Source organism: Equus caballus, chromosome 23 (assembly GCF_041296265.1).
Source record: "Equus caballus isolate H_3958 breed thoroughbred chromosome 23, TB-T2T, whole genome shotgun sequence".
NCBI lineage: Eukaryota > Metazoa > Chordata > Mammalia > Perissodactyla > Equidae > Equus > Equus caballus.
This window is the reverse complement of record NC_091706.1, coordinates 58372739-58399954: the sequence shown is the minus strand read 5'-3', so window position 1 is coordinate 58399954 and position 27216 is coordinate 58372739. Positions and strand designations below refer to the sequence as shown.

General features: G+C 43.2%; 1 protein-coding gene across 3 annotated transcripts in view; it reads left to right on the top strand.

Annotated features, from left to right (window-relative positions):
- The window catches only part of MOB3B (MOB kinase activator 3B), a 184960-nt gene that overhangs the window by 55808 nt on the left and 101936 nt on the right, over window positions 1-27216 (top strand). For all 3 annotated transcript variants that reach the window (XM_023627450.2, XM_070248933.1, XM_070248934.1), the window contains exon 2: window positions 7925-8540. In XM_023627450.2, coding sequence (XP_023483218.1) covers window positions 8123-8540 — 418 coding nt within the window. In that variant the 5' untranslated portion in view covers window positions 7925-8122. The remainder of the gene's footprint in view (window positions 1-7924; window positions 8541-27216) is intronic.

Genomic DNA, 27216 nt, shown 5'->3' with positions numbered 1-27216 from the left:
TCTAGACCATTTTGTGCTCTCTACCCCCTTTCAAAGATCTCTTCCAGATGTCACACAGAAGTTCCCATAGTGCCAGGGATAAAAATTTCCCAGACCCTGAGACTCAAATTCACTTAGCATAGCAAAGAGTAAATAGGTCTGTTGACAGTTACAGGAACCAGCTTCCTTGAATTTGAACATTTTTTCCTTTAAAGCGAGACTTTTCCAAGAAAGAATTGGCATACCCCGTCTCAAAGAGAAAAGAAGGCAATGGCAAGTGACATTGACCTTTCTCCCAATATCTGATGGAGGTTCTGAGTGACATCACACCAGCTGATATCCACCTGTACTTTAAAAAGCAAAATACATCTTTTGACCTGGTTTAATTCTTTATTTCAGCTGGTATATCAGCTCTCTCTGTTCTTCCCTCCCCACTCTCCATTCCCCTATCCTCACCTGCCTTAGGTATCATGTTCTCAAATCATGTCTTTTTTTTTTAAACCACAAAAATATTTGCTAGCTAGTCCAAAGATCTGGAAATAATAGAGCAAGTGGTTACTGAGTTGGAGAAGGTGTTTTTCCTTTTAAAAAATTAATAAAATAATTAGGATGTCTTTCATAGATATTAAATGGGCCAACTGAACTTTTATCTTATAACAATTTTATGGTTCACTATTTATTTTTAAAACTGTGCTAAGATTGGATCAACCCTATTTAGGATTGGACTATAGATTGCCATCTTCCTCATTATTGAGAATCCAAGTTAGTCTCTTCTGGCCTCTGGAAGGCCTTTGTGTAAGAGAACATTATTCTCTGTTTTTGTATTGATTTTTAATTTTAATTTTATTTTATTATTTTTATTGCGGTAACATTTGTTTATAAAACATTATATAAATTTCAGGTGGACATCGTTATGTTTCTATTCCTGTGTGGGTTACATCATGTTCACGGCCCAAAGACTAATTACAATCCATCACACACATGTGCCTAATCACCCCTTTCACCCTCCTCCCTCCCTTGTCCACTGTGGTAACCACCAATCCAGTCTCTGTCTCTGTGTGTTTGTTTGTATCTTCTACTTATGAATGAGATCATATGGTATTTGACTTTCTCCCTCTGACTTATTTCGCTTAGCATAATACCCTCAAAGTCCAACCATGTTGTTACAAATGGCCGGATTTCATCATTTCTTATAGCTGAGTAGTATTCCATTGTGTATATGTACCACTTCTTTATCCGTTCGTCCCTTGATGGGCAAACATTTTTTTAAAAGTCTGTCCTTCAGCAGAATGTGAGTATGTGGTGAATTAAACCAAATCAACCCCACCGTTGCCTATCCTTCCATCCTTTCTACTCTTGGTCACCACTGAGTGCCTTCTTCCAAATGGCGATGTTGCTGAGTCTGTGAACTGGGTCTCTGCTGTGAACACCTGTGCATTGATTGATTGCTGCTGCTGCTGCAGTGTACAAGGTTGTGAACGATGTTTTCATTTTTGGAATATTTACTCTTTAATGCTAGAATGTTCACACAGGTGACTACATAAATAAGCAAATGAAACAATGCAACTTGAACGGACATTAAAGAGCTAGAAAGTGATGGGGAGTGAAAGTGGTGTGACAGATTCTGTAGGCTGCGTCTATTTGTATGGATTTCTGTGATCAGAAATAACCTTGGCATTTTGAAGCTCTGAAATCATGCGTGTCTTTGAAGACTAAAACGAGGCAGCAATGTTTCTCCCAACTAATCTACAATGCAATGATATACCACTCACTGTTGAGGAGGTAGATTAGTTGGACAAAACAAAGCAAAACAAAAGCAAAGCTGCTTCTCAGGTAGGACTCTCTCCAATTTTGGGATTGTCTTGTGAGTAAAAAAGTAGCACCTACTAATGAATAGGCAGGAATAAACTAGTACAAAAAGGCTGATAGAATCACATTCTTAAGCACGTCCTTTATTGGAGCCTGGGAAGGTCAGATAATATTCATTTTATTCATACACAACCCCCCCCCCCACACACACACACACACTCTTCTAAAATAACAACCTAATGTACTTTTATTCAGAATTTGGGGTGTGGGAGGAAGGTTCTGTGGACTATTCCAGCCTTAAGGAGAAAAATGTAGTGGAGAGATCAGAAATCGGACTAGTCATTCTTTAATTCTGAAGAGCTGGAATTTCAGACAAGAGGGGAAAGGAGCCCCCCATTTGAGAGAGCAATTAGAGACATGTCTTGACCTTTCAGGAGGGGGTGCTTCAGAACCGCCCAGCAGCTGCTAAATTCCAACCTCAGTGAGTTGGCTGTGAGCTTACGGGTTGAGGTAGGGTCCCTAAATAACAAAAGACAGGAGGTCCAATTTGGTTTCACTTTTGTGGTTTCACTTTGATGCAAAGGATCCTTCATTCATTCACTCATTTATTCATTCATTCAGCAAACATTCAGTGAAGTTGGCTCTTTGCCAGGGACCATCCTATTTCCTTGGGCCCCAGCAATGAAGATGACATGGTGTACCTCCTCGGGTACTTCTGGGGCATTTCTCTTGTGGCTTTTCTGTAGTGAATTGCCCTGCCAGCTGGTCCTGCCAGGAGGAGTCCTCTATCCCTCAGATGAGATATTGAATTTCTTTTTTCCTGACAAATATCAGCTTTGGTCCCTCTCCTTTCCATCTTGCCCGCCTTTCTGTGCCACCGAGGTCTCTTTAGTGGTGGTCACAGCTGGAGAAAATAGATCTGTCTGGAGTGAATGGGAGAGTTGTTTCATTTCTTCCTTATCCTTGGCAGGGACTCTTTGATTTTCCAACTATTAGGAAGAAGACATCAATAGGAAAAGAAAAATAAGAACTTTCCTTGCCAACGTTGCTTAGTTACCTTGTCAACATTCCCTTGCAGCCCAGCCGAATTCTCTCTGTATATTTTTATAGTGCACATGTTTTATTGCTATAATCGATCTATTAAGCAGAAAATATGGAGAACACGTGGAGCTCCTATCAATTTTATGCTGTTTATTTGGATTTCCATTTTTCTCTTTCCACAAGACCTCTCTCTCTCTTGTCCTGTCCGTTCCTGACCTGAGTAATACTGTGAAGGAATCAGATCACTACCCATGTGGGTGCATTTCACTTTGTAGCTTAAAAAGCAAAAGCCAATAAACTAACCTCAAAACTAGACAGCAAATTGTGGACTTTTCAAAGGTGGGGACCAGGTTTTAAGGAGCTCTGTGTCCTTGGTGCCTAGCCCTGTGTCTGGCACATAAAAGGCCTTTAATAAATATTTATTGGTTGAATGAGCAATTGACTTCAAATATTTATCAAGAACCAGCATTGTAGTGGGTGTTCTTCATGATGTAGAATTTGCTTATAGTTTCTTCCCAGGGGGTAAAACTAATGACTTATTCTTTTCTTCCTGGAGATTGGACAAGGACAGAGAATAAGGGCTGTGTTGTTGCCAGTGCAACATTTGATTTAACCAAAGCCTCTTGTCTGCACGAAGCTGCAGCAGTAGTAGCAGCAGCCACATCCCATCTGGCATTCATGAAAAGGTGTTCACTGAGCACCTCCCGGGTGCTGGGTACTGTGTTATACAAATGAATCCAGATCAAAGACCTGGTCATTGTCACCATCTGTCAAGGTGACTGTAATCAAACTATGAGTCTCTCCTCATTCTTGTTCTCAAACACACACACACTCAACTGAAGAGTATGTTTGTGAAGCAAACTGTTGACCAAACAACAAATGGAAATTTACTTAGTCATCGCTCTACCCAGCCAGTCAGGCAACCCTTTAGCCCAGTGCTCCTCAAAGCATATACTCCTCCTGAGATTTTGTCAAAACTCTTACTTAGATCTACTAGGTCTGGGGTGAGGCCCAAGAGTCTGCCTTCTAACAAGCTCTTAGTGAGATCAGGCCTTGATACTTAAAGTGTCGTCCATGGACAGTAGGTGTGGCGTCACGGGGAGCTTGTTAGAAGATCAGACCCTTAGGTGTCACCTCAGACCTACTGGATCAGAACCTGGATTTTAACAAGATTCAACATTAATGTTTGAGAAGCTCTGCTCTAGCCATTTCATAAGTCAACAGTATAAACTATGGGCAGGGGCCTGGTGGGGCTCTGGGTTAAAAGTCATGCCAGGTAGATTTGCTTTTTCCCTTTTTCTTTTCTACAACTCTTTTGGATACCTGCTCCAATATAGCATCTGACACTCAAATAAAGACAAGGGAAGATGCCTCTTTGATCAGTCATTCAGTGGCATGATAAATTTATTATCCATCCTGGATTGTCCATTATCTTTAAACATGGGGGCTCAACAACCAAACTATCCACTCTTCAGAGAACTTTCATTCTAGACAAAAAAGTTTGACCAGAAGAGACACCATCACGTCTGAACACATCAGAATGATTAACACGTTTGGAACAAGCTCTAGGAGATCAGAACTTCTGTTTCCTTGTCTATAAAATGGAGATAACAATACCACCTGTTCTAGCTTCCTTTATGATCCTGTTGGGAGGAGCTTTAAAATCTACATGTGAAGTAGCTTTGAAAACATAAACATGTTCATGAGAGTTTAAAATGGCTTTAGTGAGAAAGAAATCCTCTATGTTTCAGTGCCAGAGAGGTCTGGGTTCAAAATTTAGCTATACCATCTACTAATTTTGTGATTCTGGAAAATTATTTCATTTCCTTGAGCCTCAGTTTCTTTTTATATAAAATGGTCATAAAAAATTCAACCATGCAAGCTCGCAGTGAGGATTAACATGTTAATGATATAAGTAAGGGATCTGGTGCATAGTCGAGTTTAATAAATGGTAGCCAAGAGCAGCACATTAAGGGGCTTGATTGAGAAATAATCCTCCAAAGATAGTTTTTCTCTCAGGTAGGCCTCTTACATTGGAGCAAAGAGTGAGTTTAAAGCTGGTTAAGGTTTCGAATAAATGCCCATCTAGTTCAAGAGAGTGATATCTTAAAGTTCGTTATCTAAGTGTCTCTGGAAGAAAAATCCCCAAACCTCAAACAAGGTTTTAATATTTATTTAGATGTTTGGGAGTACCAGCCAGTGCAGGGCTGTGTGACCAGCAGGATTCGCTGTAATCATTCTGTCTCCTTCACACACTCTCATCAAAGGCGCCAGAGGGACTTGACGTTGTCCACAGGAGCGTGACACTGGTATGGAGGAAGGTGTCCACGTTGGTGTCCATGTAAGCAAACACTCCAGACCATGGGAAACAATAGAACTAGTGATACGGAGTGTCATGTACGGCAGCTCTCGAAGATTGCTCTGAGGACCGTGGGGAATCGATGGTACCCTCATTATCAGAAGAACAGAACAACAGGTCTTATCTGCTGGAGACATGAGGCGGTGGCTGTTGCATTGTTACTGCTTCACTGTCAGCAATTAAGCATTTGTGATACAGAGGGACTATTGTCTGTTTTAGAAGAAAAAAACCCAAGTCCTCATCATCTTTTCTCTAGCTTCCCAACCTCAGACTCATACTTTTGTTTTGGAAATGCCCTTTTCAGGCCCTCAGTTTTCTTAAGCCTCTTTTCAGGCAGGCTAAGCCTTTGGGAAGGAATTCTTGTGAAGAAGAGGTCGCCCCTTTCTTTCTCTAGAGTTTGCAGAGTTTGTGTGATGACCTCCTTCCATCCTTCCTGGTGAAATCCCGAAGTACCCTGGAGTGTGAATTCACAGTCTCAGAGTGTCACATGGCCTGCTTTTCCACATGGGTCCCGTTGTGGGGTGTCTGTATGCCCAATGCCGTGTGAGGGGGGGAAACACTTCACCAATATGGCATTTCAGCGAAAACCTGATAGGAAGAGGGTGGGGTTAAGGGAGGAAGCGAGCGGACAGAGGCTGCAGGCAGTGGCCAGAGGAGGCGTTCAGCTGAATGATCAGTGGTTCTGAGTAGAGTGCAGTCCATGAGAAGGAATTGGGATGGCTCAGGTGTATTTTTTTTCCTGAATAACTTAAAGTTGAATGCATCACCAAGCCATGTTTGAGTGTGGATGACAGAACCCCTTCTAGGTAGGGAAAGAGCCCTTCAGTGGGGTTGTTCTCCAAGTCTATTTCAACAGATTCCATGATGGGCCCTTTTGACTCTGGCCGTTGCTGTTGGCTCGTTTTGTTAGGGCTTGACCCTGAGTGGATCAGTTTATCTCCTGTTTCTAGACCACAGGACACAGTCTTCACCTCTGGCCAGTCTCTACTTGTGGTCTTTGGGGGATATGTGGATGGAAGCTTTGGATAAAGGGCTTCATGAACCAGCAGGAAAGGCAGGTTGATGGGTATCACATTTTAGAATATAAGGCCACGTGGAAAAGGCATTTGCTAGGAGTCAAGAAACTGGATTACAGTCCTAACCATGCCCCCTACTAGCTATGGGACCTTGTTAGACAATTTTATCTCATGGAGACCCACGAGATGATACCTACTATAAATCTACTGTAAACCTCACCAGAATTTTGTCAGGGTCAAATGAGATAAAGGAGAAGAAAACATTGGAGATTTCAAAGCTACACTGTCCAATATGGTAGCCACTAGCTACATGTAGCTATTTGAATTTAAATTAATTAAAATTAAATAAAAGGAAAAATTCAGTTCCTCAGTCACAATAGCCACATTTCAAGTGCTTAGTAGCCACATGTGCCTGGTAGGTACCATATTGCACAACAAAGATGTAGAAACGTGCATTATCACAGAATGTTTTATTGGACAGCTCTGCCTCAAAGTGCTATCTAGGGTGTGCTATTTTTTATTTATTTATTTTTTTGAGGAAGATTAGCCCTGAGCTAACTGCTGCCAATCCTCCTCTTTTTGCTGAGGAAGACTGGCCCAGAGCTAACATCTGGGCTCATCTTCCTCTACTTTATATGTGGGACGCCTACCATAGCATGGCTTGCCAAGGGATGCAATGTCTGCACCAGGCATCCAAACTGGCAAACCCCGGGCCGCCGAAGTGGAACATGTGCATTTAACCGCTGCACCAACGGGCCAACCCCTAGGGTGTTATAATAAGGATATAAAGGCACAAAAATCATAAGCTACCTTGTAGGGGTGGTAAATGCTGTCGTAGTTAAGGATTCTTAGAAAGAAACAGAACCCACTCAAGTTAGCTGAAGTTAAACAAGGGATTTCTTTGACTAATTCAGGAAAAGCATATGGATCCCAAGGGCTGGAATCACAGCCAGGCTTCAAAAGAAATTGGGACCAGTTCCTAGAAGATTATCAGGAACTGAGGAAGCCACTCTTTCCTTCTCACTGTCTCTCTTTTTCTCTTCTTCTCCCTGTGGCCACTTGTGCTCTTGTTTCTGTTCTTCCTCCTCCTCTTCCTCTTCCTTCTCTCCTTCTTCTTATCTCCTCCCTCCCTCCTCTCCAGACAAGGTTTCTCATCTGCACTACACATGGTCTAAATAGGGCTCAACCAGACCCAATTTTCATCACTTCTCAGGGGTAATGCCTAACAAAGGCTGGGTCCTGATTCCAAATTCCCAGAAGAGATATTCTTATTAGTCAGCTTGGTGCAGTAGCCACCCCTGCTTCAATCAGCTGTATCCAGGTGGGTGGAGGTAGTGGCTCCCTGCTGATTCACTAGGGACAGTGGGGGGTGGGGCAGATGCTCTCAAAAGGAGCACATGTGGGATGGGACGGGTCATTGACTAACATGCTCATCCTTAGCACCTTGGAGAGGTTCACTGAGCCTATGATCACACAGAGAAGTCACCAGAGATTGGACCAAGGCCATGAAGAATAAGAATGTGACGTCTCTTCTTCTTTAGTTATTTGCATGACTTGAATCACCAGTACAGAGTCCTAGGGGTTTGGCTTAATCTCCGCATCCGTATGCCTGGATAGAAGTAAGCACAGCCAGAAGCAAGGTGGAAATCAGGTCTAAGCCTTTGTCATTTCTTAAATGCAAACTGGGCACTAATGAGACCCTTTTCTCTCCTGCCTTTAGGAAGAAACATGAGGTTCTCCTGGAAATTACTCAAGAGGAAGATGGAAGGGGCTGTTTAAAATAAATTAAAAGCTGCAGGCCGCAAGACTGGGGCCAGAGGGCTGGCAGTGGAAAACCCTGTTGGGTTGTGAACCCTCACTGAAAAGTACCAGGTGCCTTTTTGCTTCCTGCAAAAGAAAGGAAGAGAAGGAGAAGACCATGTCCATGGCTTTGAAGCAGGTGTTCAACAAGGACAAGACCTTCCGGCCTAAGAGGAAATTTGAACCTGGCACACAGAGGTTTGAGCTCCACAAACGGGCTCAGGCGTCCCTCAACTCAGGCGTGGACCTGAAGGCGGCCGTGCAGCTGCCATGTGGGGAGGACCAAAATGACTGGGTGGCGGTGCATGTGGTGGACTTCTTCAATCGGATCAACCTCATCTATGGCACCATCTGTGAATTCTGCACCGAGCGGACCTGCCCTGTGATGTCAGGGGGCCCCAAATATGAGTATCGGTGGCAGGATGACCTCAAGTACAAGAAGCCAACTGCGCTGCCAGCTCCCCAGTACATGAACCTTCTTATGGATTGGATCGAGGTCCAGATCAACAACGAGGACATATTTCCAACGTGCGTGGGTAAGTCTATGACCAGCTTCTTGGTTATTTTGTCACATCCTGCCCAAGCCTGCAAAGTTTGCAGAGGCTTTTTCCAGGCCTGCCTTTGGATGCTGGCTCGCACCCATATCAATGTCTCCCTAAGTTCCATCACTCGCATACCTGCAATTTCTTTTTCCATATCTAAGAACCTCACTGAAATTAAGAAAAAAAAATTATTTGTGGATCACTTACAATGATTTTATGGACCTCTGTGGTACGCATACCACATGCTGGAGAACATTGACTTGGTGAAATGTTAGATTTGATCTCTCTGGCTTCCTTAGGACTAGACTCCAAACCCACCCAGATATCCTGATAAGATTTTTATTTTTGGACTAAAGAGTTATCAAAGCTATGTTAATTCTGGTGCAATCACTGATATTCATCTCTCAGGTTAAGAAATCCCATGATTTCTTGAGAATCCATGGATTTGCTTGGGGATCAAATGAACAGGGGATCGGCATTCTGGGAAAATAAAGATATAAGCATTCTGTTCTTCCTTCTCCTGCTCATAGATTGTTAATTCCAGGCTGTACTGTTAACTGCTGGCCCCTGTGAAATTTGAAATTTGAAATGCAAATACTTTTGTTTGCTTTGTCCTCTGAGCCATAAAACTCTTCAAGGGGATGGACCAAACCCTTTCTCCCTCTTATATTTCTTTATGCTTCGCATCCCTGGATGTTCCATGCACTGACAGGCTGAATTTAGAATTGAGTGTTTTAGGTCCTAGGTTCAATAGGAATGAGCAATCTCCTGCTTCCACTGTTGTATCTCCCCTGCCTAAAGCCTGGTGCCCTGGAAACTTTGTAGGCACTCAGGAAATACTTGTGGAATGATTGAAAAAATACGTGGGCTGTTAGAAAGTATTATTAAAAAGCTCTGAGATGGTTGGGGTATAAAAAAAAGTGTTTGAATCACATTGTTGAAATCGCCTCTAGATGGGGGTGTGTGTGTCCATGTGCCATATGAAAAGTTGAGGTGGGGCATATGGGAGTAATTAAGTTTATACCAGAAAAAAAAGTGTATAAATTGATGAGGGCAGTATGTACATCTTGGAATATTCAGCACATAAAGCAATTTGCTCACAATCCTGGTGTTGACTTGTCCAGTTGCCTCATGCTCTTTCTCTCTGCTGTCCCTTTTTAAGGAAGGAGGTAAGTAGGTTATAGTTCCAAGCTCCTTGGCTCGTCAACATGGGAGGAAGAAGGCAGTTTCAAAAATTTCCCTGGCCATGTAATAGGCACCTTGGAGGGGTGGGAATTTCTTTGGTTCATGTCTTCTTGCACTTTCATTAACTGTCAGAGTCTTCTTTTAGAGCTGAGAGGAATTTTTCTTTCCCCAAAGCATTACAAGCAACTTCCAATGCACTGTGCAGAACATGTGATAGTAATAAAGATAAATAAATGTGGCAAGAAGACCTCCTCTTTGTCCTTCCCCGTCTGTTTCTGCTCCTTGATGCTTTGAGCTCTCGGCACTTCTGCTCTTTCTGGCAGCTGTAGTGACCACACAGAGTTGCTGACCAGAAATAACATCACAGAGCCATGGTGTGGTACTTGAGAATGAGGAAGCTTCTGGCGGTCTCCTTGGAAAATAGGACATCATAGGTAGTTTTTTACTTTGCTTGGAGGAAATCTGTGGATGCTGCCATATCCTCCAGATTAATTGACTCTGCTGTCTTTTTCTAGCCATTTCCCTAGCCACTCAGTGTGCTTGGGGAACAGACTTCCCTGATGAGAATCCTCTGTTTCAGCTGTTCCCAATCTAGGCTGCGTAGTTACGCCAGTGTCCTGAGACATCTTAATAGGTTTACCCTGATTGATTTTTCCAGGAAAATAAGTTTGGGAAATGCTGAGTGAAATTGATTTCTATACTGCAGGACTTTTAATATGCTAACGCCCATTATAACGTGCATATTTCTCTCCAAGAAAGGAATACTTCAGTATAGGATGTTTCCTATTTTGAACCTGGTACCTTTTTTTTTTAATGGAACACCATTAGCGTCTCTTGGGAAGTGTTAATCTACATAATAGTTAGAGTTGTCAAACTTTTGTTTGTATAAGAATTTCTTGGGCCTTCTGTTCAAAATGTGAATTCCTTGGTCCTCCCCCCTAACAACTAAATCAGAATCTCTTAGGTGAGACCTAAGAATCTGCATTTTTTTATAAACAGCCACCACTCTTCCTCTGTTTATTGTAACCACCCTGAAGCCTTGTCATTCCCCCAGAAACAGTCTGTTTCTACCTCTCTGGTTTTATCCATGTTGTTCTCTCCTTCTGGAATCACCCATTCATTCTATCTAGTGAATTCTTATGCATCCTTTATACCGAGTCCTCTGTGAAGGCTTTCACCCATTAGATGTAAGCCTCCTAAAGTTATGGAATATGTCTTATTTATTTGAATATCCCAGGACTAAGTCCAGTTCTGGTACCTTATAAGTTGTTGAACAGATGGATGGAAAAATCATCTTTATAAAATCCCAACGTGTATAGCGCTGGTGATCAAAGCGAAGTTAAAGAAATGTCTCTAAATCCTTTATCACCAACCCTGGGTATTTCCTGCACTTTTCTTCCACAGGGCTTAATTTTCTCTGTTTAGTTTTTCTAAGGTGAAATGTTAGAGTCTGTAAAAACCACCACCATCCCCCATCACCCTGAGGGTCTTCATCCGCATTCTGCTCACCTCTGTTAATTGTCCTCAGACAATATTGTTGCTGTCTTTTGAAAGAACTTATCTTTAGGAACCACTTTCTCTGTTAGAATTCATTTCCTCCTCTTCTTCCTCCCCCTGATTCCAGCCTACTTTTCTTCTTTTTGATCTTTGTGCTGCCGTGAGTCAGTTTTATAGAAATGAGCAAGATGTCTGTCAGGAGAAAGTAAAAGAAGAAATTTCAGCAAAGAGCCGACCCTGGGTGGGTAAGAAATGGGGAGTTCTGCTTAGCATTATCACTTTGAGTCCCAGGCATATTTTGTGCATTGTGGTCTGGGAATTGGGAGGGGTTCACACTTCACCTCCTCCCCACTGTGATCCAAGGAAATAGGACCGGAAAATACTGACAGATGTGAAGGCTCCCCCCTTAGTTAGGTATTAAAGGATATAAACAGCTGTTGATCTCTGCCATTGAAACATGGAGGAAAGAAAAGCTTTCATCTGTTCCTGGATTCTAGTTGCACTAGGATACCCATGCCATTTCAGAAGTCGAGCTTTCTCAGTTGGGAGAATACCAAACAGATGTGGCTCCCTTGTGAACCATAGTCTCCTCCACTCTCCCTTGATCCCCTCAGCTTCCTTTGTTAAAAAGCCAACAGATGTCCCTGTTAAAGCTCCCAAGACAGCAGTAACTTCAGAAGCAAGGGCCACCTCCCCTTCGATTGTATCTCTTTAACCACTTTTGGAGATGACAGAAAAATAGAAAACCTCAGCCTTTTTTTTTTTATTCTGTTGCCTGTCTAATTACAATAATTTTTATGTTCTGGCCTCCAGTCTCCCTGTTTTTCTGTTATATAATATGATTTAACATCTTAGAGCTGACACTCAGAGAAAAAATGAGCAGAAAACATCGAGCTCCTCCAACTCATGTTTTTAAAAAGTCTTTGAACGGGAGGAATAAGAACACTTAAAACATAATGACAGGATCTCAGACAGCTCTATGGTTTCAGAATATTTGGATGTCGGGGGAAAAAAGAGCAGGGACGAGAAGGAAGAGAAGCGAGGGAGGGAACACCCATCTATGAAGCCTGCTCAGTGCCGGGCGTTGTACCTGCCAGTGTCCATCTTTCTTAATTCTCACCGTAACTCAGTGAATTAAATATCCTATTTTACCAGTGAGGAAGCTGGCTTTTAAACAAGATAAGGGGCTTTCCTAAGGTCTTACAGCTAATAAGTCCTTTAGAAGTCAGGATTTGAACTCAAGAGTGTCTGGCCAAGAATCTGTGTCCTTGTCACTTACTGCCATTCATAGCATCTATCTTTGTTTTCAAGTTTTTCTTTACATGGCTAAAGACATCTCAATCAATGATTTTAGGAGGTTGTTTAGGATGGAGAAAATTTCAGAAAACCTGATTTTGCTATAACTTTCAAAGAGATGATTCTTTTTTTGTTTCTATTTTGTTCTGTTTTTGTTGGCTCCTATTTAAAAATCACCTCTGAGGTACCTGAGGCGTGTATCCAGGCCCTGCAACTGTTCCCACATTCCCTTCTAAGATTGGGAAGAGGGTGCCTTAGCCTCATGAAAGTGCTTTGGCGGCCCACGACTACCTGTTACTGCCATTCAGTCATTCATTCATTCAATAAATGTTTGTTGAGCACCTGCTCTGAAGCAGGCTCTATTTTAGGCACCAAGAGCGAGCAAAGCAGACAGAGTTCCTGTCCTTGGGCAGTTTCCGTAATGGCCAGAATGTCTGGTTGCTCCAAATGGCTCTGCACGTTTTTTCTAAAATGAGTAGTTTGCTCACTGGTCAAGTGTGTTGTGGAAACAGTTGCATCCCTTTGGCAACCTTTCTTGTGAGATTGCAGCTGAGTTTCATCCTCTCTCAAAATATTATGACCGGAAACATGAGACGAGAAAAATGTCCATAGGGATGAGCTTTTCAGACATGGGGTGTCAGAGAACTGAGTTTCTAATTAGCCTTTAAATTTTAACTTTTTATTTTCTATTGTACAACTCCCTCTTTTTTCTATTTAAATCTGTATAACACTGGTAAGACAGAATGTACATCAACAAAATATATTTATAGTGTGGTAGAACAAACAGTGGACTTGTAGACAGACTCGGAGTTATTCAGCTCGCTCTGCCATTACAATGCTGTGTGACATTGATAAACGTGTCGCCTCTGAGTTTATGTTTCTCTGTTTGTAAACTAAAGATAATAATTTGATCTCATGGGGCCGTTTTAAGGATTAAATGAGGAGTGTGAGTAAAAACACCCAGTCCAGAGCCAGAAGCACTCCTAAGAGGTGCTTAAAAATAAATGTGTGTTCATTGTCTCTCTCCCTGCATATATTTCTGCATAACTATCAACCAAAACTCATGGAGACCACAAAAATAAAATGCATTGTGAAAGACAACCAGATTTGTAAAAACTAGCAGTCTTCATTGCTGAGTTGCTCTGTGACAGGGGTCATAAACACTTCAGGTTGTCATCTCTCAAAGACTTTGGGAAATGTCAATGTTTCTTTAGGAGCTGGACCAGCTCCTGGTTTCAGGAAGAAGCACCCAGCTCTTTAGAGAGAAAGCCACTAGGATGGGTCTTCTCTCTTGCTTTTCAGAAGGCTGAGTAGTAAACCTGCCCATGTCCAGTGTCAAACCAGCTAACCTCAGCAGAGGGTGGGTGCTGGTTAGCTGGAGAAGTGGGGAGATAGACTGCTAGTCGCATCTTTAATGACAAGCCTCTCAGTAACATCAGTGTAGGGCGAGGTTACTTGGATGTGATCTCTGGAGAGGATGGGAAAAGTGTTCTCCGTGCCAGGAATGGAGTGCTTGGAAGAACTTGGCAAGTTTTTCCAAGGCTCTGGAAACATGATTTGCCTTTGGGATCTAATAAACTATTTAGTTCCCTAAAACTTTACTAGTCAGGAGAGCATAATAACAAAGCTGCCATTTTCTGAACACGGACTACCCTGAACGCTTTAGCTGCGTTATGTAGTTTAATCTGTGAAACAACCCCATAAGGCAGGTAAAACAACCCTGCAAGGCAACCATTTCGCAGATGAAAAGGATTAAGTATCCTGCCCGGGGTCACATAGGCAGAGCTAGTATTCAGATCCAAGATGGCCCAACGCAGCAGCCCACTTCTCAACTACTCCAACATCTCGTGTCCGTGATGTTCTTATCCCAGAATCAACGTCACCCTTGATTTACCCCTGCCTGTTGCTTCAAATGTTAAATCCTTTCTAGGAAGTATTCTAAGACAAACCCAGCAGTCATGGAGAGGGATGTGAAAACAGACAGGGCCCTGCATCTGATGCAGATTATACTGGGTCCTTACTGATGGGAACCCCAAGATTCTGCTCCTTTTAAGAACTTGCCTCCTCTATATTCTGATGTTACCCAAGTTTGTTGAGTTGTCCCTCCATGGAAAACAGTCAGAGACAGTTGAATCCACTCTTCCCCACCCCCACTGGCTGCTAGAGAAGTGATGGTCTATTGTGCACTGTCACATTCCCCACCCCCACCTTGTTAACCCAATACTTCGGTGACTTGGTGGCTGAGTTAATGAGGACAGTGTTAAATAACCACCCTCAGTCAGCAAATCCCAAGAGACACCTATGAAGAATGAGGAGGGCCTCCTGTGTGCTAAAGAGCAGAGAGGAAGGAGTGGAGACAGGAGGCCCAGAGGGCCTAGCATCTGCCCTGCAAGGACAGGCTAATTACCTCCTGCCCCACCTGCACTCATTCTCCATTACCTGTGCTATGTAATTTTAATGGGCCATATCTCAGGTGACAACTTGTTACATCTCAGCATCAGCTGGGAAGAGAAAGGAGATATATGATATTCCGTGGAAAACAGATGAAAAACAAAGGCCATGTTGAGTAGGAGGCAACTGTTGCTTTTCTTCTTTTAGTGGATGCAGACATAGTGTCCTTCCTTGGCCAGCGAAGCCTGCATGGTGAAGGTCATTGCTGCATGGAGAGGCAGGCCAGCTCAGTGCCAAGCTTTAAAGGATGTGGATATGTATCTGGAAAAGCAGCGGGATGGAGAAAAATGACTTAACCAGAACTCTTGCCCAGAACAGAGTATGGAGTTGGAAAGCACAGTTATAGAAACCACTTGAAGTAAGGATGAGATCCCCAAGAGCATGCTGTGTTGTCACTGAGGTCCCACCTTGGCTTCTAAAGAGAGCACAGGTTTTTCTTTATCTGAGCACGACGTATCAGCAGGGCCCTGACACCAGAGCCAGAGGCCTTCTCTGTCTGCCCTTCCCTCCAGTACCCTGCCTGTCCTTTAGAGAGAGGGGGTATAGATGCTTAAATAATGTCATTTTTGAAGGGAGGCCAACTTATTAGCCTGCCCTGGACCTCCATGTATGGAGAGTGACTCACAAGCTTTTCTTTTAAAGTACCTTTGTAGGTCCTGGGACACGTGTCGTCTGTGAGGCCCCTGCATACACAACCTTTCTGGTATTTTATCTTAAAAGCCCATCCTAAATGATAATTCTATCCATGTTTTCCTTCACATAATCATGTTTTTCCCTTAAGTCTCTGGTAAAATGGATACTCTGGGAAGATGAGCCAGTTTGAGGAGGTGGTAAAAAGGAACAGAAGCACGAGTCAGATCTGAGCTTGAACCCCAGTTATCGACTTTTGCTGGCAAATGTTCCATCTCTCTAAGCCTGTTTCCTCATCTATAACATGCATGTAGAAGTTTTCACTCCATGGGCTTGTTGAGAGTGTTAAATAACATGCTACGTTGGAAGCACTTGGCCCAATGCTGGGACATAGAGTACGATTGCTTTCAATGTCGGTTCCCTCCATGCCACACGGTATCAGCGTGATGATATAGACGTGTGAGGTGAAATGAAGTGAGAAAGGAAAGAACCTAGGATAAAAATCCTTAAGTATATCAAGCAATTGGCTGTGGAGCTGCTCATCCATGTGTCCTTTGTCTTTTGCTGTATCTTGTGGAACCAGCGGAAGAAAAGGTAAACATTTATGGGATGAGACGAACTTCGCTTGGCCTTGACAGCCAGAACCTGGAATGGGTCCACAGTAGAACTTCAGCCGATTTTTCGCATGCGTAGCACATGCATAGCCTGCACAGGGCCAATTCCACCTTCTTGTTTCTGTTACAGGCCACAGCACCCAGCATAACAGTGCAGTAAGTAGACACCTGATGAACTAAGTCCTACTATGCAAGTGTAAAGGGATTGACTGATGCCGTGTAGTTCATATCACAGAACAGATGTATTCCTGCAAATCGTGAGGCAGTTGAATTTTCTGTCCCTTGGCTAATATTTTCATTTCTCAAAGAGAGTTCCATATTGAAAGAAAGCTTGGCAAAAAATCCTTTTATTATGCAAGCACATCCTTAGTGATGTGTCTAATTGATCCTTGCTGCATGTCTTTGGAAGTTGAAATGTTTGTCTTCCTGGAAAGACCAACTGGAGTTGTTAGTTCTCTCTCAGGAAAAGAAAAAATCAGTTCTTCAAAAGAAGCAATAGGTTTTCGGTGTTTCTGTGTTGTCCAGCCCAGGATCCCAGTGTGGGAGAGCAGTGATGACCTAGGGGATGTTGGTTTTGTTTTCCACCCCTGTGTCATGGCCTCCAGGAGTCTGCCAACAATGGCAGGCAGAAGTGAGGGAGCCCTAATGCGTGGTGTGCTGGCGCAGTGGGACCTCAGCATCTGGGGACCACCAGGAATTACTTGTGGATGACTTCCTTTTACATCACTTCGGTTGCATGGCCTAGCGTGGGAATCCTACCATGGCCACCAGGAGCAGAGGGAAGAAAGTTGTTGGATATTGGGAATGTACCTGTTATGGCCCTCAGATAAACCGTTCCTATTTCATCCTCCCAAAGTGAGAAAAACAACAAGCCCGAAGCTGAGAACATCTGTCTTTCAATGTCTTTGAAGCAAAATGTGAACAAATATCTTAATGGTTTGTACCAAGGCCCCCAGGAAACTATTTGTGGGCAGTAACTGTCAAAACACATGGGATAGGTTTTGATGGCTTTATTTCTGTTTTCTAAAAATAGTGTAGAGGTCAGGGCTCATCATCAGTCCAGGTTCAAATTTGTTCCTCTCCTTATGGGCTGTGTGACCTTGGCAAGCCCTGACCCTCTCTGTGCCCATCTCCTCATCTGTAAACTGGAGGTAATAATATTCGCTTTGTAAGGTTATGAGAATTGTGTCATCTTGCATGTAAAGCTCTTAGTGAGTTCCCAGAAGAGAGTTAAGTGCTGAATAAATTTGAGCTTTATTTCCTTTTCACAGTAATAGAAAAAGAGAAGACCTATGATTTATCGCAGTTTGCAATGCGTGATGACATAGCAGAATTTCTCCGGCAGTATTCTCTGCACATTTCTTTTCCAACTGAAGTAAAAGCTGAGAAAAGCTATCGATCATGTCGTAATTATGGTAGTTATCTTGGAAAAAAATTTTTTTCACATCCATTAGAATATCAGTTCATAATCCAAAGTTAACTACCAGCTGAAAGCAGCAGATTCCATTTTCTATGAAAGGTAGTAATTCCAAAGTTTAAAATACAGGAATAATAATATTAACTAACATCTATTACCTATTCTGTGCCAAGCAGTGTGCTGGGTCCTTTATATATATATTTTTTCTAATCCTCACAGCAGCCCTGGTTGACCATTATTATTATTCTTATTTTCAAAGGAGTAAACTGAGATAAATTTCTTCTCCCAAAGTGTGAGGAGAGCTGAGAAGTCAGACTGGGATGGTGAAGGAACCAGATAATAAAAGAGCTGTAAGCCACTGCACCGTGGGATTTGAGAAAAGGAGGAGAGGGTGTTGCTAGTGCCTTGGAGCCAGGGCTGCTCAGCAGGAGCTGGGAGCAGAGAAGAAAGGCCCGTTCTGCAGGTGCTGGAACCAAAGAGAAGATGCGTATGGCTGAGTCCAAAGGCAGACAGCAGGGAGAGATACCTGGGCATCTGCTCTCCTCCTCCAGTCCCCTGTCAGTGCCTCCCATTGTCCTTCATAGAGGAGTCTGGGAAATGTATGTAGAGAATGAATCTGAGAGCCAGTAGGCAAATGACTGGCATTTGGAGAAAACAAATAAGTAGCAAATAAATGTGTGATCCAATTTTAGCTAGTGATAAGTTCCAGGAAGGCAAAGTTGGGAAAGGGGATTAGCATGTGGTAAGATTTACATGAGATAGATCTAGAACAATTCTCAATATTTTTGGTCTTAGAACTCCTTCATACTCTTAAAAATTATTGAAAATCCCAAAGATTTGTTGCTGTTGTTTACATGGGTTATATCTATCAATAGTGACCATAATAGAAATTAAAACTAGGAAAGTTTTGAAATATTCATTTATGAATTCATTGAAAAAAATAATAAACCCATCACATATTAATATAAATAACATTTTTTAATGAAAATTAACTGTATTTCCCAAACCAGAAAAAATGGAGTAAGAAGAGTGGCGTAGTTTTACTTTTTGCAAACCTCTTTAATGTCTGGTTTTATACAGTACAATGGGACTCTCTTATCTGCTTCTGCATTTCAGTCTATTGTGATACGTTGTTTTAAGTTCGATTCTGGGTTCATGCAGATACACAGTTGGAAAGGGGAGGACTTTGTGTACCCCTAAAAGGACCCCCGGGAATCCCTGCCGTACATTGAGAACCACTGCTGTAGACAACGCAATAAGGAGGCTGGTTTCTTTGCACCTAGTAGGCGCTTGACGATTTTGATTGAATGAACACAAATTAAGATTGCATTGAGGGGCTGGCCTGTGGCCGAGTGGTTAAGTTCACGTGCTCCACTTCAGCGGCCCAGGGTTTCGCCAGTTCAACACCTGGGCGCGGACATGGCACCGCTCGTCAGGCCATGTTGAGGGGGCGTCCCACCTGCCACAACTAGAAGGACCCACAACTAAAAATAGACAACTATGTACCAGGGGGCTTTGGGAGAAAAAGGAAAAATAAAATCTTAAAATCTTAAAAAAGAAAAAAATTGCATTGAGGGTTTCACAGCATCCCTTGTGATAAATGGTGACACTGGTGACATCGTGGTAGTATAAACCAGATAGACAACACTGTTCTCAGGGCCCCATTGATCAGTAGGACACATGCCTTGTGGTGTGTACTGATGGCTCTTCACCTCAGTGTTCATCGTCATGCTGTCTCCCCATCACAGACTTTTGTAGGACCACCAAGTGTAAGATGCTGATTAGTCTCTGAAATAGAGCACCCTCTGATTTCCTTAGCACTACGTTCACGCCAAGCTAATGAGCTAGTTCAGACTAGACACTTAACTGGTGGTACTTGATGTGCATGCAGGAAGTATTTTAAAATTTGAATAGAATCACTGTGATACAATTATTGTCGTGGAATAGACCACCATCAATTATTTGCCTTGCAAATTTTATGCATCAGCGTTCAAGTTCAGGATAGCTTTCTCTCTGAGTCGTGAGGTTATGAGTTATGAGTTTCTTCTCTCCATCAACTGATACATATTCTCATAGGATGTCAACATTAGCCAAGACCTAAGTAATATTGTAAGGTAGCTATTATGGAAAGGAAATTGAATAAATGATTTAGAAAGTATTTGCTTTTTTGGATCCTGCTTTTTCTATCAGCATAGATAATTGAATTCAGCGTTAACTGAGCCCCAACAAGCCACACTGATAGAGAAGACCATCAGTCAACTTTGGATGGACAGGGCCACATTACTTCAGCCTGCAAATGGGCAGAGATGGGTAAACCTCTGTGGACAGACTAGCTTTTGAACGGTCTGCCATTCAATTTTGAATTTTTGAATGGCAGACCATTCAAAAACTTCTTATGCCAAAACATCTTATGCCAAATAAATGTGTTTTTACTGCAAGTGTCGGAGACACATCTCACACCCGCCTTTCTAAGTTGGTTATATCATATCTAGCTGTGATTTTATGCAGATGATGTAAAAGTGATATCTACCATTTATTGAGTGTCCAGCAATAGGTTAAGTGCTTTACAAAACTCACTTACTTTTCACAACCTTTTTAGAAAGGTGTTTTTTGCTTCTTTTCCAAATGACGAAACTGCATCTGAGAGAGGCATGAGTCACACAGCTTGTAAAGGGCTGTAACAGGTCTTTCTGACTCCACTGTGTTTTTTCACTACATTAGGGACCTCTGTGATATGTGCGTTCTAGAAACATGCATGATGCCTTGCATAAACACACGGACATAAATGTATTCAAAGATTCAGTGAGAGAGGGAAAAAATGAAAGGATAATTTGAAGAAGCAAAAAGTTTGGCTTTCCTATGACACCAAAGCATGTGGCCTTTGCAGAAGAAATCCTGCCTGGATGAAAAAGGATATTTCATGTCATGGCTTTGTTACTTTCTCATTGTGTCTTGAATACTTGGGTTTTGACTCACGGTCTGCTGAAACTAGGAAGACTGATGCCAGTGGGACAGACCTCTATTAATAAGGTAAAATACGTAGTTCAATAATTTTCATGTATGTGGTGAGAATTGATTGTATGTGTGTGCATGTGTGCACATGTGTGCATGTGTGTATGTATTGTGTGTGTCTTTTAAAGATAAAAATCTCACTGGGTAGGAATAAAAGGAAGAAAAAGATAAACAAAAGAATATGAGGGTATATCAACTTGCTACATTTAGTGCCCTGTGATTTGACATTGAACAAATGAGCAGACCAATATAATTCAGAGTCTTCAACTTTTCTCTTTCAGTCCAGCATGTTCAGACCCTGTGACTCTGTCTGCCTTCCCTTCTTACTCCCTGGTCTGTTAACTCTATTTCCACTCCTGTAACACCACGAGACCTAGGTCATAAGGTTGCTGTGAAGTCTTAATAAGATAATACACCAGGCTTGGCATATAGAAAATGTTCAATAAATACCAGCTAACATGATTACTAATAATATTGTTGATACTGTATTACTGCAAAGTAATTGCTGTGTTTTTCTCCCATAAGCTGTACATACCAACAAATGATTGAGGTTCCCAGAAATGAAGACCTGGAGGCCCTACGCCCCTCGACAGGCAGCGTCAGAGACAGGTTTCTGGACGTTTCAACCGTGGTTTCTCAGTCACCCTTCAGACAGTTGACACTTTGGGGCCCGTAAAATTTTTTAGCCCTAAAACATGTTGACTCTTAAAATAGCTGTGGAGTCTGGCTACTCTTATCAGTATCTGATGACTCATGGGGCTGACTGGGCTCGATGTTATTTCAGGTGCCACAGGTGTACATTTCACCCCCTGCGGCTCCCTGGCTCCCCACAGTGCCATCCAGCAGCTGGCCTTGGAGGAAGGGCTGTGGGGCACTTGATTGGCTCATGATAAATACGACCGAAAGTGGGTCTCAAGTTTTTCAGATAAAATAGTGTATAGCTTTTTCCAAGATGATTTGAAAAGGGAGTGTTATCAATGTGAACTTCTTAAATTACCGAAAAAATAGATCCTTAAGGATAGGCTTCTTGAAAAGGTAGGTTTCAGAACTAAGTTCAGGGCTATTAATTCAGCAACTATTTTTTGAGCACCTGCATATTCCAAGTACTGTCTCAGGCCGTGGGATACAAAGACTAGTCTGCCTGGTCCTTGTGCCTGCCATTTGGGGGCTCCTCCACACTCCTGAGAGCCCTCTGTTCCCACAGTTGGAGCATTTTAACCCTGTCTGTAGGCTCAGGCCCACCAGAGGCTCTGACCTTCTCCCCAGGTTTTAGTGGAAGATGGACTCTCCTAGTATTTTTTATTTGGCCAACTCCATACTCCAAATTCCAAGACCAGGAAATGAATTCTTGACTAGGGCTCTATCTAGTACCCTAGTCACTTAAGACTGGTGTCCCACCTTATCTGCCCAGTTGTGCCATATTGGAGTTATACTCCTGGTGTCAGACCAATGACAGGGTCCCCACTACTTGATGCCAGCCCCTTCCATGCTGACCATTGGCCAGGCCCTAGTCCCTCTGCCAGTCCCTTGTCCTCTTGTTCTAGCACTCTGCCATCTGCCAGGTCTCCCTGAGTTTGCCCCAAGCACCTGCTTCAGCCTTATGGGTCTATCAGGGATCCTAAACCCCCTGCCACTGAAGAGGGCCACCTACCATCAATTAGCCGCAGCAGTTCTGGGGCCAGCCAACCTCCGGCTGAGCACTGCGCTTTCACAGGGAGCCAGTGAGGGCTCCCAGACTCGGGCGGGAACAGGGCTCTACATCAAGTTCCCTTCTAGCTGCTAGCACGCTGAACTTACTGCTCAGGCTTTGTCTAAGGTCAGTGCTCTGCTCCTTTGCCCACGCTGAAGCGGTGGTAGAAGGCTGAGTGACTAAGAGCATGGTGCAGCCCCTTCCTTAAAAGAATTCTCAGTGCACTTGACTTTTATCCAGTTACTGCTACTGCTGTCTATGAATGTGGCTTCTAAAAGGTAATCTGGCTTCCATCACAGTGTCGTAATGGTGTTGCAACTAAACAAGAAAAGGAGGACTACATCTGGCATATTGCATGGGAGCGCCCATGAGAGGCCCCATTCATCGAGTCCAGCAGGCCATCTCCTTAATTTAAGAAATAGCAATGTGGCTTCTGTTCTTCCGTAACTTCTAGATGTGTTTTTGTTTTCAGTTGGATTTAGCAAAGTCGTTACGCCATGCTTTAAGAAGGCGGCTCCAGAGTAAAAAATATGTTTTTAAATGACATGATAAAAAGCTGAAGTCTTCTTTTTTCCTTGGAGATAAGCAGTTTCAGATATCAGGCAGCCCACTGTGTCCCAAAGGATGACTCTCACTTCTACTGCATAGCTCACTGCTCATAAATAATGAGTTTGACAAGTATAAGATGCATCAGAGAATTTCAAAGGGAAGGGCTGTGGTGACAAGGTTTTGCACTTTGTAGTGGTTGAAGGGAGATGTTCATCAGAAATGACTGCCATTTTTTTTAAATGTCCATCAAACAGGTCATATTCATCAATGATCAGTAAATAAATAGATCTCGTATAAATAAATAAACAAATCTGGTATCAGAGCCATGGCCCCTTAACTGGCTCATGTCTGATAAAATGAGAAACTTGTCCAATTGCTGTCAGTGAGGACTTCAAACTCACCAAAAAGGACTCAAGTCAACAAATGCCTTTATAATTAAGTAGTAGCCCCAAATGAAGTCAGATATTTGAACATGAAGACAATTTAATTTTTTCTATAGTGGTCTTTGATATTCTAAGAGGTCTTAACGCCAAGAAGGGCTCAGCTCTTTAGCCCATCCTTCACATAGCGGATAGTCATTTTCTTAAAAATCATAAATCAGATCATGTTCATTCTCTGCCTAAAAAACCCAGTGTCCTCCCAATGTGACCAGGAAAAAATCCTGAATCCTTCTTTGGCCAGCTGCACCCTTCGTGAGGATGCCTGTGGCTGCTTCTCCCGTCTCCTCTTGCACCGTTTCCCCTCCCACTGACTCTAGCCCTCCAAACCTTCTTTGTGCTTCTCAACAAGCATCCGCCCCCACTGGTTCTCCCTCCCACTCCTACTTCCAAGCCTCTGCATGTTCTGTTCCTTATGTCTGAAACCCTCCACCCTGGACTTCTGCATAGCTGGCTCCTTCTTGTTATTCAGGTCTCAGTTCAAAGTTCCCCACCTTGGAGAGGACTTTTCTGTCCATTCGATCTAATGTGACATAGATCCCTTCTGTTTATCTCTATTAGACCATTCTTTCCAATTTCCTTAATACTATTTTCACTTTGAAATTGTTTGTCTTATTCATTTATATTAGTTAACAGGGATAAGAGAACCAATAATTCCTTAATAAAAATCAAATAAAAAATGAAAATTATAATCAATCTGAAATATTACCTTTTTCTGTGGACGTGATTGCCCATAACACGTATTTACTTCCTATCTGCCTGGTACAGCAGTAACTTCAGGAGGCAATCAGATGGTCAGCAAATATTTACTGAATATTGTACACGTGCCAAACAGTGCACTAAGCACTAGAATACCACGGTCAACAAAACAAGCGTGAGCTTCTCCTCACGGAACTTCTCGTCAATCGTGGAGTGAGACCTTACAAAGGATGGAAGCTCCCTGAGTGCAGGGATCTCTCCCATCCGGCGCTGCAACCCCCGGGCCTAGAGCAGTCCCTGACACAGGCGGTTGCCCCGTGTCAGTTGAGGGATGAACAAGTGGAATAAATCATTACAAGTGTAAAAGTCTAGCAGAGGAAACTGCAGTGTGCCAGATATACAAAATACAAACATACGCGGATACTCCCAAGCATACACAAGAGTCTCTAACAGGGCGACCTCAAAAGTGGTATTTAAGGTGAGACCGGCAGGCTGATGGGATTCAGCAAGGTGGAAAGAGTGGAGTAGGAAGGTGGTCCAGGCAGAAGGACAGAGCAACGTGTGCAAATGCTCGGAGGTGAGACAAGTGTGGCATCTCTGAGGGACTGACAGAAGACAGGTGTGAGTGCGCGTGGGTGAGGCAAGAGCGACACCTGATGAGTTTGCAAAGCTGGCAGGGCCTTGGAGACCATGCCAGAGAACGAGGAGGTCCAGAGAAGAACTCTGGACTTTATTCGACCGTCACAGGAAGCCTCTGAAGGGAGACGAGTGACGTGCTAAGACTCGAATGTTAAAAGGGTTGCTCTAGCCGCAGATTGGGGAGGGGCAAGGATGGATGCAGAGAGACTGGCGAGGAGCCATTGCAGCGGTCCAGTTAAGAAATGGTGAGCACTTAAACTCAAGTGTGAGAGAATTAGGTGGATTTGAGAGGGTTAGAGGGAAAACGGGTGATGGAATAGGTGGGGGTAGACTGGGAGCAGGGGGAGGAGAGCTGACTCTCAGGTTTCCAGCTTGAGCAACTAAGTAGAGCCATCCACTGAGGTTGAGAATCTTGGTGGAGGAGTTTTTGGGGGCTGGAAGTTTGGATGCATTGATTTTGAGGTGCCTCTGAGTCATCCAAGTAGGAACATGGACCAGGCAGGTGGATCTACAGATCTGGGACTCAGCAAAGAGGTCTTGGCTGGACCGTATAAAGGACATTGAAGCCTTGAGTGTGGCTGAGATCATTTAGGGAGGGAGTTTAAGTTATAAAGAGCAAAGGCCTAGGACAAAGCCCTGAGTGACACCATGTTTATTGGGGCAGAGTAGGGGTTATGTCTGTAAAGGAGTCTGAGAAGAAGTCAGAGTCAGGAGGAAAACCAGGAGCGAGTGATGTTACAGGAGCAGAGAGAAGAGAGTACTGTGAAGAGTAGAGTGTTGGCAGGTTAAGTAAGATGAACACAGAAAAGAACATAGCGAGAGGGACAGGGACAGTCCAGGGGAGGCAGCTTTGTCGTCCCAAAGACGTTCTGAGCTCCACCAGTACCTAACAGAGCCCAACCAGCATCTCTGATTCCTAGTTCCAAAGCAGAGAGCGTCAGTCTGTGGAGGGAGGAGCGAGAAGACACGAAGACACCGTGTATCCTCAGAGAGGGTGAATGTTCCATTTCCATTCCCTCGTGACGCTGGACTGCATTTCCTGCTCTTGTTCCTTCCACCCAACTGCCAACATTAGCTTATGGTCACTAACGTGGTTTTCTCTTTAGTTCAACCAAAAGCACCTTGGGTAAGCCAAAAGCTCGTTGACTGCAGAGGAGTAGCTGCTTGACCTCTGCAGGCTCCGTTAGAGGTCATCCTTGGCAGTGATTCAGTAGCTTTGCTGGTTTACGGCTATAGCCTGCAACTCCTAAACCATAAATTAAGAATCCCGTGCACCTTCAACATGCACAGAAAGGCCTCCCTCTCATCTGTAAATCACAAGAGTTCTAAAGGCCTTGACAGTTCAAAGAGCAGCCTCCCTTCGTTGTTCCGCTTCCAGGAATTTTTTCAGACTTGATTAACTGGAAGGGTGGAGATGGGGCTTTGCAGGCTCATTTTTGGCTTCCTTGGCTGTATGAAGAAGTGAGAGAAATACTTTTTTTTAAGGCAGAGGGCATGAGATTGGTTTATTTCCAAGACGTTTTTGCATGTCTGATTTCTGTGATAGTAAATGAGGTCTGCACCCTCATTTCCACTGAACATCTCTCAATGATTTCACCTGTGTGTGGCTTGACTCACGGCTGCTTCTCAGTTTAGAATCATCTTGCTGCTCAGGATGGCTGAAGGTAATAGTTATAGCACGGCACAGACAGGGTGAAAGATGCGTTTGGAGCTAGCAAATAGGGGCGGTAGGGACTGGAGCGAATTCTGATTTAAAATTTGGGAGATGCCTGGTTGAAAATAAGCAAGTCTGATTTAGGGTTTGCCTGTTTCCTTCTGGGTCACACACGTACACACTGCTCACCAAGCTATGCTGTGGTGGTGCCCCACATACAAAACACAGGAAGATTGGCATGTTAGCTCAGCAACAATCTTCCTCAAGCAAAAAGAGGAAGATTGGCAACAGATGTTAGCTCAGGGCCAGTCTTCCTCACCAAAAAAAAAAAAAAGGTTTTATGGAAATGACTGGGAGTAAAACCTTGGATCCACTGCTCTTTTCTACGACTATTTTAATAATAGGCTACCTTCCTCCCTTTAATCAATTTCTCTCTTAGCTGTGCAAGTCTCTACATTATTTTTCTGAAAATATGAGCTGATTGCCTGATGTCTTTTGCTTTTGTGAAGCACATTACCTAATGGATGTTGGACTGTTTCTAATGTTACCTTTTTTTTCCAGGCTGGTGCTCATTTATTCCAGCCCTACAAAGTTTATTTAGCTTGGCTCTAAACTGCCCTGCACTGTGATGCCCAAAAACTCAGCTCGTCAATTGTGTGTGTGATGTATCAGCCTGGTACCCTAGAGAGTTTGGGGGAATTCTTAGCATGTTTTGGGTCTCTTGGTACATGGGGTTGTGTTTATCCCTCGTGTTGATCAGTTGTGTACAGTTTTTAATGGGAAAAGCATGACTTTACTGACCTTTTCCGAACAAATAAATTGACTTAAGGCCGGTTGGTGTCATTTGGAAAAGAATGTTCTTTTTCTTCTTCCTCTGGGGCTGCCTCAAGAGTTTTGCAG